At 44.8% G+C, this 13432-nt stretch overlaps 1 protein-coding gene across 1 annotated transcript in view; it reads left to right on the top strand.

Moving 5' to 3' along the window:
• The window catches only part of adgrb2 (adhesion G protein-coupled receptor B2), a 332454-nt gene that overhangs the window by 252984 nt on the left and 66038 nt on the right, over positions 1–13432 (top strand). Inside the window, exons 18-19 of the mRNA XM_083646528.1 lie at positions 11172–11275; positions 12299–12401. Of these exons, the coding sequence (XP_083502654.1) occupies positions 11172–11275; positions 12299–12401 (207 nt within the window). The remainder of the gene's footprint in view (positions 1–11171; positions 11276–12298; positions 12402–13432) is intronic.

The following is a 13432-nucleotide window of genomic DNA, read 5'->3' as shown; positions in this document are numbered from 1 at the left end:
ACTCCGACACACACAAAACTTTAGCCTCGCCGCTCGCTCTACATATTAGCTCAGGGAAAGAAGGTACTGGAGGATAAGGGCAGCTTTTTGATGCGATGACTTTTTAAGTCACGACTTCAGCCGCTCAAGGTTGCCACGCGCTGACAGGCGACTTGTGGTTTATCCTCAAGCCATTGAAGTGGGAGCCTGTCAAGGCGAACTCTCGAGGGTCCACTCACTCGCTTCAGTCAGTTGAAGAGTACGGCGGGTGAGATTTACACAGTGTCATGACAGCAACACAGGCCACTGCTGGCTAGCAGCGAAGCAAGGTTAGCAAGCTAGCACAGACTTCTGCAGTTGCAGCATCTGCAGTGTGTGTGACTGTATGTGTATGCCTGTAGAGTAAGTGTGTGTGTGTGTGTGTGTGTGTGTGTGTGTGTGTGTGTGTGTGTGTGTGTGTGTGTGTGTGTGTGTGTGTGTGTGTGTGTGGAGAAGAAGAAGAGCATATGGCTGCTGTTGGAAACTAGGGATGTCAACGGTTAACCGTTAATCGATTAACCGTCGCTAACGTCGTTGTTCGGTTATTGCTGTCGGTCTATCAGTTAATATTATTTTTTTTATTTTTTTTTTTATTTTTTATTTTTTGGACACGTTTTTTTAGTTTCCTTGCAGATTTTGCACAGTGTTTTGCATCATGCAACTATTTTGTTCAAATTTTGTTCAATTGTTGGCAGCAAATCGAAATAGGCTATATTTTGTTTAAGTTTTTATGCTGCAAAAGACAGTAGGCCTAATGTGAAAAAATCAAAAGAAATAACAGATTGTTGTTGTTGTAATGTTTACATAAACAGGAAATAAAGCTCTCAAAAATATATTTCCTTGTCATCCATATAAGAGCCAGAATGATTTTGGAATGATTACCTGATCAAAATGTGGCAATAAACTTATAAATTTCAGCAAAGCCAACAAAAAATAAAGGCATAATTCTAACACAAAAAGCATTAACATTTCAGCATCTAAATAGACACGCCTTGTTTGGGCATGAGCTCATTGAGTAAATAGACAAAAAAAAAAAAAAAATTTTTTTTTTTTTTTTTAATATTAAAAAATTATGAATTAACCGATAGGTTAATCGATTATTAGCGTCGGTTAATCGAAAGTGAAATTAACCGAAAATTGACATCCCTATTGGAAACACTGAGCCTTCAAAAACCTGGGCGGAGAACAAACAAGTGGAAGTACTGTAAGATGGGCATGGAGGAGAGGAGAGGGGGAGGGAGAGAAAGGGAGAGAGAGACCAATTGGTGAATTGTGAGAGAGATGTCGAGCGAGAGAGAGAGAGAGAGAGAGAGAGAGAGAGAGAGAGAGAGAGAGAGAGAGAGAGAGAGAGAGACCAATTTGTGACTTGTATGAGATGTAGAGCTAGAGAGAGAGGGAGGGAGAGAGAGAGACCAATTGGTGAATTGTGAGAGAGATGTCGAGCTAGAGAGAGAGGGAGAGAGAGAAAGAGAGAGAGAGAGACCAATTGGTGACTTGTACGAGATGTAGAGCTAGAGAGAGAGAGAGGGAGGGAGGGAGGGAGAGAGAGCAGAATAGGTGGAGGGAGGAGGAGTGTCAGTGGGAGAGGATAAGTAGGTTAAACTTCCTGGGCTGAAAATAGCTATCTTCTCCATCACATGGTAGACAAGCTGCCCAGGGGAGCCTGGCCACATACACTACAGCCTAGCAAACCCTGTCTATAATCTGAAGTGTCTCTCTCTCTCTCTCTCTCTCTCTCTCCCCTCACACCAATACATTCACACAGACAAACACATACAAATGTACAGAGGAAGAGGCAACCATCTCTTCCAGTTTTCACCAGAATGTAGCCACCATGTCTATCTAGGGCAGGGCGATTGTGCCGGCGTCGAGCCTTAGGGATGATTGACACCCCCCTTCCTGCTTTTTTCATGGGGGGGGGGGGGGGGGGGGGGGGGGTGTGCGTTCCGTTTGCATTTTGGTTCAACATCACAGAATGAGACGCTCAAACTCAGCGCGCGCTCATAATCATAGTCGGACCAATTAACAGACCACCGTTAGACAAATTGGCACAATGGAGATCTGAGGGACACTTTGTAGATGTGTATTGTGTGATTTACAAGTAAGAGTCTAATTTATTCCATTATTCGTCGGGCAGAAGCTAATTTGAGGCAGAGGAAGATTTTGAAGAGAAAGAAGAAAGAGATAGAGGGAGCCTGTGTTTGAGAGAGAGAGAGAGAGAGAGAGAGGAGTGCCTACTTGTCTGCTTGTGATTCCTCATGCATACAGTATGCTTGATCTCTCAGACCTCAAAAAACACAAATGCTTGTGTCTCCTTTGACCTCGCTCTCTGCAGAACACAGCAAATACACTGAGTGTGTGTTCTCTCTCTCTCTCTCTCTGCTCTTCTGGGTAAGCAAACATTCTCTTCCTCAAGGAGATGCTTGTCATATATCCCTTCACTCTCTCTCTCTCTCTCTCTCTCTCTGTCTCTTCTGGGTTACGAGGTGGTTTTGATAATGTTTCACCTCCGCTCTCCTCGCTCTGTGTGTGTGTGTGTGTGTGTGTGTGTGTGTGCGTGTGTGTGTGTGTGTGTGCGTGTGTGTGCACGTGCGTGTCTGTGTGCCGTATTGGTATTCCGTCCCATTCCACTTTCCTCTGGAGAAATTGGCTTCCTTTGTGAGGAAACCACTGAAAGGGATGCTTTGACTCTCTCTATTTCTCTCACTCTCTGCCTCTTACTCCTCTCCTCTATTTCCTTATCCTTAACACCTCTCTCTCTCTCTCTCTATCTCTCTCTCTCTCTATCTCTCTCTCTCCCCCCCCCCCCCCCCTCTCAATTCAATTCAATTGAATTCAAAGTGACTTTATTGGCATTAGATACAGTGGTGTCTGTTACTAAAGTAAATATTGTTACATATGTCATATATCACATACATGACAGATGTTAAACTGCTTCAAAGTAGCCTATTGCTGCCTGTATGTCTAAGACTGCCTCTTCCCGATTGTGAATCGGCCATATCTAACATGTTAGATATTTACAACCCGACAGGCGTTGCATCTTGAGCAGAGAGCCAGTAGTAGCTGCGTTTCCATTAGTTTTTCGCAAAATAAACTGGTCCGCGTCCACCCGCAGCCCCGCACAGAAACAAAGAACGAGGAAATTGTCATCGAGGTGAAATACCCGTGCGTCTTTGAACGGGACGGAAAACTAATGCTATACTGCAAAGCATGTAGCCTACAACAAGCGCTTAGGTCTCAGCTTCCCGCATCGCAAGTGTCCGCACGGAAAAGTGAGTCAAATCAGCAGACGCGCCCCTCCACAAGACACCTGTGCAGACGGTTTTCGCCTGGCCGTGCACAGTAGCCTAGGCCTACACCCCGAATGGACGCGGCTGTCCGCGCAAATATTAGTTAAACAAATCCTTTCAGTGCAAATGCATTATAAAAAAATAAAATAAAATAAAAAATCGAAAACGAAATGACACTACTACACCCGGTGCGCACACTGAATAGGCATTTTAAAAGTTAACGTCGAGCCCTGCTTCAAGGTGAATCTTCGGCATAATCTTCTAGTGTGTGGGGTTGCGTTTGAACAGACGCGATTGTGTGTGTGTCCCAAGATTGAAATGTTAAAAAATCGGCTCTCTCTGTCCTGTAGTGTGTGGGCTCTCAAGATTTTTATAATCTTCAAGGATTTGAAAATCCTGTAGTGTGGGGGTAGGCATTACTGATGCAAAGAAACCGAACAAAAAATGCAACCATTACTGCGACCACCATGGCAATACTTTTGTGGCAATATGTTATTTCAAAATATGTAACATCTGTACAATATACTGTACATTGTAATCAACAGATACATGTTGTTAAATGTGAACAGGGAAATGTTCATTGGAATAATAATAAGATGTACTGTAGCCAGACATCCAGAGGAATGAGCTGTTGTCTGTCAGACTGTTAACAGGCTGAGACAAACTTAGCTGCTGCCCACAGACTCTGCTCTTCCTCTCCAAGTATTATAGTTTCATTTCATTAGAACAGAGGGAGAAGTTTGGAAAGTGCTTTTCAGATTCAGGGTCATATTTGTGTCTTATTCTTTTCATAATTTCATGTAGGGCATTCAAACAAGAACTGTGATTCAGTCTCTGGCTCTGCATGATCTTTTGTCTTTAGATATTTTGCCAATAGAATTTGGTTGAGAATTGAGTGGGCCTGAAGCTTGTTGTGCGATACAATGTCATTTATCCAGTTTGTTAAATATTCCTCTTTTAATACAGAGATACATCGTTTAGTTTTGCCTTTGGATGATCTTTGAAGTTTGTCCTGATTTTCTGTCATTTTTTGTGAAATGTGGAGCGACTTTTCCAAGTGAGCCTGTCATCAGTGATGCTCAGCACTCAGCAGTGCTTGGTATTTGATGGAGGAGTGTGTGTGTGTCTGTGTGTGTGTGTGTGTGCGTGTGTGTGTGCGTGTGTGTGTGTGTGTGTGCGTGCGTGTGCGTGTGTGTTTCTCTCTTCTGTTGCTCCTTTTCTGTCTGTATTGCATCATATTGTTATGTGATTGATTGTTGATTAGTGAGATCCAGGTAGGCTCGTTCTCTACAAAGGCCCGTGAGGCGTGTGTGATGAAGGGCTGGATACACACACGTGAGACGTGTGTGTGATGAAGGGCTGGATACACACACGTGAGACGTGTGTGTGATGAAGGGCTGGATACACACACGTGAGACGTATGTGATGAAGGGCTGGATACACACACGTGAGACGTGTGTGATGAAGGGCTGGATACACACACGTGAGACGTGTGTGATGAAGGGCTGGATACATACATGTGAGACATGTGATGAAGGGCTGGATACATACATGTGAGGCATGTGTGATGAAGGGCTGGATACACACATGAGACGTGTGTGATGAAGGGCTGGATACACACACGTGAGACGTGTGTGTGATGAAGGGCTGGATACACACACGTGAGACATGTGTGATGAAGGGCTGGATACACACACGTGAGACGTGTGTGTGATGAAGGGCTGGATACATACATGTGAGACATGTGTGATGAAGGGCTGGATACATACATGTGAGACGTGTGTGATGAAGGGCTGGATACATACATGTGAGACATGTGTGATGAAGGGCTGGATACATACATGTGAGACATGTGTGATGAAGGGCTGGATACATACATGTGAGACATGTGTGATGAAGGGCTGGATACATACATGTGAGACATGTGTGATGAAGGGCTGGATACATACATGTGAGACGTGTGTGATGAAGGGCTGGATACATACATGTGAGACATGTGTGATGAAGGGCTGGATACATACATGTGAGACGTGTGTGATGAAGGGCTGGATACATACATGTGAGACATGTGTGATGAAGGGCTGGATACATACATGTGAGACATGTGTGATGAAGGGCTGGATACATACATGTGAGACATGTGTGATGAAGGGCTGGATACATACATGTGAGACATGTGTGATGAAGGGCTGGATACATACACGTGAGACGTGTGTGATGAAGGGCTGGATACATACCCGTGAGACGTGTGTGATGAAGGGCTGGATACATACCCGTGAGACGTGTGTGTGATGAAGGGCTGGATACATACATGTGAGACGTGTGTGATGAAGGGCTGGATACATACACGTGAGACGTGTGTGATGAAGGGCTGGATACACACACGTGAGACGTGTGTGATGAAGGGCTGGATACACACATGTGAGACGTGTGTGATGAAGGGCTGGATACACACACTCCACTTGACAGATTCTGCTTTTATGATTCTTTCTGTGACTCCCCACTCTCTCAAGCTGAGGTCACGCTAGATGTTTTTATATATTTTTATTCCAATACTAAGCCGGATTTAAATCCCACTTGACGTCTTCCAAACATGTTTGTTTTTGTCTGGCTTGTGTAGTGTGAAGTGGTACAAGCAGCAAGATTCCCAACTCCCAATTTCTCTTGATTGTGATACAATTTCATTATGAATCTCATATTTCATACTATACTATGGCAGCGTGCCGGGATCAATCCATATCCAATTACAAATTAAGTTAAAGAAGTCTTATATAAAATGTCCAATCAATGTTATTCTTGTAAAGGTACAAAATACATGTGCAATGACGTAAATGATAATTACATGATAGAGCTATTTAGGAATTGTCAAACGGGAGAACGGGTGTTTGAATGAGCGAAGCGGGTGATGTGTGATACCTCTTCCTGTGATGCATCTTTGTCCAGTCGTCACCTGTGAGTATCACTAGTCTCCCCTAGGGTTCACTCACTGTCAGTCAGCCTTTCAGACCCCCCCCTCACACACACACACACACACACACACACACACACACACACACACACACACACACACACACACACACACACACACACACACACAGCTAAGCTGTTACAACTTTCCATTTGCTTGCTACATTTGTCTGCAGGTGCCTCTGTGTGGGAGTATGTGTTTTTCCCACGGCGCTGGCCCGGGGTCAGAGGATGGCAAAATCAGGACACTCACTCACTCACTCATGGACATTTAGTGAGTATAGGGCCATAGAGGAGGGTCGTATAGAGTCGGGATGCGAGGCCTCTGTAGGGGGAGTGGCTAGGTAGGGACATATGGGCGGGGCCGGCAAGAAAACGGGGGGCGGGCTGTGAGGGAAAAGGGGCTGTAACTCGGGATAAGAAGGTGGTAGATGGGTGGGTAGCGGGTGTGGCTGCCAGAAAGCAGATGGCCACACTGCGCCGCGGGCTTACCGGGTTGCACTTGTCCGGCAGCGAATGACACCTCGCACAGTGTGATCAATCTTTGCGATGAATGGGGAGGCTGGCCACCCTAGGAGGCAAATTGAGGTAAACTGTGTGATTGAAAACGTAAAAAACAGGCCAAACATCATTTCAACCCATTTGGGACACAGCGGGGTGTATGCTCTGCACGCAACTTAATTTGTCTGTTCCGTTCCTCATCCTTTCAAAGGCACACCTGGGGAGGGAGGCAACACAGAGGTGCGCTGTACATCATGACCCAAATTGCTTAATTATGTGGCATGCCCTTGGACATGTGGAATCATGCGATAGGTGATGTTAAAGGTTTACAACTTTCTATTAAGCCTGTATGAAGCTACAAGCTCCTGCTATGCCTACAGGCTCTGCCTATAGGCAATAGCGCTCAATAGTCATGTGACGTTTCTTGCCCCAGAAGGGAATTCCCCGTTCGTTTTCTCCATAGACAGTTTGAAAAATCCTTATATAACGAGTTTTAAGGCTTGAACCAAGCCAACCAGTCTTCCTAGAGAATCGTGACTGACTATAAAACATTTCACTTTCAGCAAAAGCAAAAAATAAATGCAGGAAAAATGTCACACGCAGGGAAAAATATTGAACATTTGTTTTTCCATAATTGGTTAGCCATTTTACCCGGGCTCTTCAAGTCTGGTTGTGTCAATCACAGCGGTGCAGAAGGTAAATAGAGGGAATCTGACAAGGTCCATAGGTGCCGTCAAGGTGGTAAATATAAGTAAACTAAGCAAGTAATTAGTTTTGGAATAGGATAATTATGTTGCATAATGAACACCCATTACACAATTATTGTGTAATGGATGTTCATTCAGCTTCATTTGTCAAAGTATTGAATCTTCAAATTAGAGTTAATTACGTGTAATTAGCAGTCTGTAATTTAAAGTATGGGGGGGTGGGGACACCAACAGGATTACAACTAAGCAAGTGTGAGAGTACATAGATGGATACTAACTAGGGAGCATGCCAAGGATTCATTTTAAGCTACATACTGTAGGCGTAGGAGTTTACTAACAGAAATGTTTCCAAAAGTGAGGGTTTCCCTCCCTTATGCATTTCCTGAAGATCTTTCCAGGGATGCTGGTAAACTGTTACTTGTGTGTATGTGAGCCACTGTAACGCTCGGGTCACACGGGGTGCTACTCAGAAGCAGCGCTGAAGCAGCGCTGAAGCAGCGCTTCACGGAAGCTTCGAGCAGGAGCCTTGCCATTCACAACAGAAGCACTCTCTTTTCCTCAGTGCCTCGCTCGACGCTGCCCTCCCCCCGGCTCACAACTTGCATTGACTTCATACCTGGAAGCGCGCTGCACGCTTGAAAAATAGAACAGACGCTGAAACTATCGCTGCAGCGCGCGTGCTGCATGGTGTGGTGTGTGGCTGGTGTGATCGGTCTCGCCTGTTAACAAGGACGCCAAAATGAAACTGCCATAGTGCAGCGTGGCTTCGGCGTAGCTTCGGCATATGGTGTGAACCAGGGCTAAGACATAAGACAACAGAGTTCCCTGGTCCAACTGAGCCCATGTGATGCCTCCGGACTGTCACTGCTAAGTGTAGTACTAGTGATGGCCAGTGGTAAAGTGTTACTTAGTAACGCATCACAGTAATAATCACTTTTACCAGTAAGGATTAGTGTACTGTGACCAAGGGGGTAGCTGATAATAAATGATGGTCCACTTGAGAGTAAAACAGATGATAAAGCAGACTATGTTTTGGGGCGTGATTGACAGGTCGCCTGTCCAGTGATCTTGCAGCTCGCCGATCACGGACCAATAGCAGGCTGCACTGCGGCTCTTCTCGCAAAATCCACATCACTTCTGTCTCCAAATAACCAAGATGGCCACGGTGAAAAAGGCCAACCTCGAGGCTTCAAGAGTTAGAAAACCATGGGTGTCGTCACGGTAGCTACATCCATATTTAGTATACGGTCTATGACTGTTTAAAATAAGTTCATTTCCAGTAACAGCGTGCCAGGTACAAAAAAAAGTTATCTCCCTTCCATAAGATTATAATATCAGATTGAAGTTGAATTATCTGGAGTCTATACCCCCCCCCCCCCCCCTTCCTTCCCCTGATTGATTTTTAGGAGAATTAGTTGTCATCTTCTCACACTAGCTCAGATGGGAGATGGCAGGTGGAGGAGATAGGCTATTTCTGCTACCGTGATGTCATCCACTGAAAGGATGTCAAGAACATTGGACATCAGTGCTCTCCTGATCATTCCCCTGCAGTTAGCACAAGAGAGAGCGGACTGAGTTTTCTCCATTTTTCAAAGCAGCCTAAGACATATTATTGTGAGTTATGAAATGAATGACTGCTCACAGGAAGACATCAGAGTGAATCACTTGCTGCATCAGAGCACTGGGACCTCCACAACACAGTTTAGCCTCGATACTCTCACATCAATATCCCTCAAGTGAGTTTCAGCTCACTGACTAATGACCGTTCAACTTTCTGAGCGACAGTCGTCGTTGGCAGTTTGGGAGTTTTAGACGTCCAAACAGTTCTTGGACGCAGAGCAGCTCCGGGGGGCAGAAACAACCTCACTGCGGTTGAGGTTAACGTAAATAAGCAAAAGAGCCACAGGGCTGTGTTTGTCAGCAATAACCAAGACGGCGATGGTGAAAATTCCAATGCCGATGCTTCAAACACCCCCCCTTCCCGAAGTGAAGTGAAAAGCTGTAGCTCCTCGAATGGTCGTGGGCAGTAGGCAGATCTCCCCATGTTAAAATGCCCGACTTTGTAACAGGATTAAACATCTTTCCAGTCAGGGGCGAAACACGGTTTTGGTCTATATAGCTAATTTCACCTTTTCCGAACAACTGTAGTGATCGCGCAGCTTGCCGATCACGGACCAATAGCAGGCAGAGCTGCGGCTCTGGGAAACCCCCATCTCACGTGAGCTGCGTAAGGACTCAACCCGTTCCCTCCCACTCTGCTGACGAAAAATCAAGATGGCGACGGCCAACGAATCAACTCCAAACGGGAGACCAAAATCAATGGGATAGCTCTGTGCATATTTTTAGGTCAGTGATCGAAACCCAATGGCTGACGTCACTGTCTGCTTCCGTTTTTACTTAGCTCTATAAGTCACTCTGTCGGTCGGTCCACAAAAGGTTCACTCCACTATACAGCCGCCACATTTTTGCCCTAGGAGGCTGAAATTTGGCATGGAGGTCCTGTGTGTGTGTGTGTGTGTGTGTGTGTGTGTGTGTGTGTGTGTGTGTGTGTGTGTGTGTGTGTGTGTGTGTGTGTGTGTGTGTGTGTGTGTGTGTGTGTGTGTGTGTGTGTGTGTGTGTGTGTGTGTGTGCGCGTGCGTGTCCGTGCATGTGTGTAAATGAGAGAGAAAAGGAGTGAGAGTGAGTGTCACAGCCAGTGCGTGCCAGGAAAAGAAGGAAATATAGCGGGCCTGTAATGAGTGTGTGTGTGTGTTCATGCCAATTGGCTAAAGGGGGGCGGTGGGAGGGGGTGGATTTCCAAATGCAGGGTGGCAAAGGCAGGGTAGGGTGGCTGCCCCTACCATCCTGCATTTCGGAAATTAGCATAATTATATGGTCGCAACTATTGCAAATTTGTGCTTGCTCTTATACGGTCTATGCTTGCAACATCATGAATGCCTTCATGGCTGAAAAAGTAACACATTACAATTTCTATTTTTTTGTATTAATCTTTTGCCCACAGTTGCTTCTGAAAAAGTGTCGGGGGGTTTGCTCGGCCCGGGTACCTCAACCAGTAAACAAAACAAAAAAATGTTTGGTTCACTGAAAACCAAGATTTGCTAACTGCAGTGTTGGAGCTGTGGCTGGAGCAGTCGGGGGGGCGAATGGTGAACAAATGAAAGAATGGACCTTCACTGCCCTTTCATTGAAGTCAGTGGTAGTGTTCTGTGGTCAGTGAAGTGCAGACTGGGAAAGGGGAGGGGACATCATTCTCAAAAAAGAGTAGCCTGCGGACCGTGGTTCATTTGACAGATGCCGAACATGTCATTTTAATTTGTTTTCATTTTATTGTACTGTGTTTTACTTTTGAGCTGCATTTTTTATGAAATACAAATTAAGTTAAAGGAACACTGCTGATTTTCAACCAGCTTTGTGTCATTACAAAAGCAGCAGTATATCTGAAAACTGTAATTTAGCTGAATTACCCGCAGAAAGAGAGTGAAACACAGACAGACAGGTGTCTATTCAGCCTTTTTAGTGCTTAGCGTGCACAGCTGAAATGCAATCTGAATGAGATGCAAGGAAGCTAAAGGTTAAAAGGTTTGTCAGGCAGGATGGCTTGCCTCACAGTAAGTAAACAGCAACCCAGTCGAGGAGAAAAACTCATTAATTCCATCTTGTGACTCTCTCTCTCTCTGTCTCTCTTCAGGACATGGGTCCCAGCGGTATGCCCTCGGTGCCCCTCATGGTGGGCTGTGGGGTCTCCTGCACTGCCCTTCTCATCCTGCTGCTAATCTACGCTGCCTTCTGGAGGTGAGGACATACACACAAACACGCATGCGCACGGTCGCGCACGCGCGCGCGCACACGCGCACACACACACACACACACACACACACACACACACACACACAACAGTGTCACATGCAAGCATCTATTTTCGTCTATTGTGTCTCATCCACTTTTGCTGACTTTTCAGCTTTGCATTGCCAAATAAAATTGGCATTGTGTGTGTGTGTGTGTGTGTGTGTGTGTGTGTGTGTGTGTGTGTGTGTGTGTGTGTGTGTGTGTGCATGCACATGCGTTTTTCAGTGTGTGTGCGTGTGTGTGTGTGTGTGTGTGTGTGTGTGTGTGTGTGTGTGTGTGTGTGTGTGGTGTTGTTGGTCTGCATGTGGCATTTGCCATGCCAAATGAGGCCTAATAGGGTGCAAATGGCTGGCAGGGCAGCAGGGGGCGGCGATCGATTAGCTTAGATAACACACATAACAGATGGCAAGATCCAGCTAATGACTCTGCCACATCCAACAAGTTACAGCTCAGTCCATCATTCTGTCATCCTTACTTATCTCTCATGTCTCGTGTTGGACATCCACAACTGCCTCCAATTTGCAATCGGTTCCAAAATTCTGATTCCAAAGGAATCAAAACTCCAAAGGAATCAAAAAGGATTCGATTCTGCTTATTGATTCCTGAACAGATTTTGCGTGCAGAGCACACTTGAAATCCGACTTCCCACCCTAACATGTGGCAGACACGGACCATTAAAAGTGTTAATTTAAAATGTTAAATAAAAATAATAAACTGTTGATGTTTACAAAAGTGTAACTACAATAATAACAATAAACGACAAGCAATGTTATGATAATCTTTGAATGAAGCATGTGACCTGCTTTGACCCCACCCCTCAAAGAATCGGAATTGATTCACAGAATCGAAATCAGAATCGTTAAAATCGAAACGATACTCAACCCTACTCATGCCTCTCTCTCTCTCTCTCTCTCTCTCTCTCTCTCTCTCTCTCTCTCTCTCTCTCTCTCTCTCCCTCTCTGTTTGCAGGTATATTCGTTCGGAGAGGTCGATCATCTTGGTGAATTTCTGTCTCTCCATCCTGGCCTCCAACATGTTGATTTTGGTGGGACAATCTCAAACGCTCAGCAAGGTAAGGCACTCACTCCAGGAATAAAGCTCTTCATCAGGACCTTTATGATCAGCCCTACAAACAAAGCTGCCACATTTAGAAACAACAGGGAGCATCCAGGTTAGAACAAGTTCATATAATGGAGCTCCCAAAATGGCAGGTGGACATTTAAGCAATTAGCTGACTTCAGGCCAGTGGTATATGGTCATTATATCACAGATAAGAGCTGTATGATGCCATACAGTACCTGTGATATAATGAGCATATACCACTTACTGCCCTGAATTGAGCTATTGCTTTTATAAAACGGTTACCAAATATGGCAATATGAAAGTAATAGACAACTCAAATGTAAATACCGTAGTTAATAATGTTCCAAATAAAATAGTCCCTCTTGGCTGCCTGCACATAGAGCGAGGCAGTTGCTGTGCAGTGTAACGTTAGGTAAATTACAGCGGTCAGCTAGCAGCTAGCAACACAGGCTATCTCCGGTTTAGCTAGTCAAGTCAAGTCAAATTTATTTATATAGCACCTTTCATACACAAAGGCAATTCAAGGTGCTTTACAAAAAAAGAATTGAAAAAACAAGCAGCAAAGCAATGCATATATAAAAAACACAGCCGACAGTTTTAGTTAGAATATATACTCAAATTAACAAACATGAAACACTATTTCTGTTTTAAATAAGTTACAAGGCATTCTTCAGTATTATTATTACATGTACAGTCCATTTATTGGAAATGTACAGGAATTTCTTTTTTTTTATTACAGGCCGAATACAGGTTTATTCTGCCGGGCTGGAGAGAGGCAGTAGTTTAGTAGCAGTTAAAGGCAAGAGTAAACATAAAGGTCTTTAGCTTGGATTTAAAAATAGGCAGAGTAGGGGCAGATCTAATGTGTTCAGGGAGTTTGTTCCAGTTATGAGAGGCATAGTGGGAGAACGCGGCTTCACCATGTTTTGATTTGGTCCTCGGGACAATTAGTAGACCAGTGCCTGAAGCTGGTACATTTGGTAGTTGTAAAACACAATTATCTCAACAATCGAGCAACGG

The sequence above is a fragment of the Poromitra crassiceps genome (genome assembly GCF_964638095.1).
Source record: "Poromitra crassiceps genome assembly, chromosome: 11".
NCBI lineage: Eukaryota > Metazoa > Chordata > Actinopteri > Beryciformes > Melamphaidae > Poromitra > Poromitra crassiceps.
This window is presented reverse-complemented; position numbering and strand designations above follow the sequence as displayed.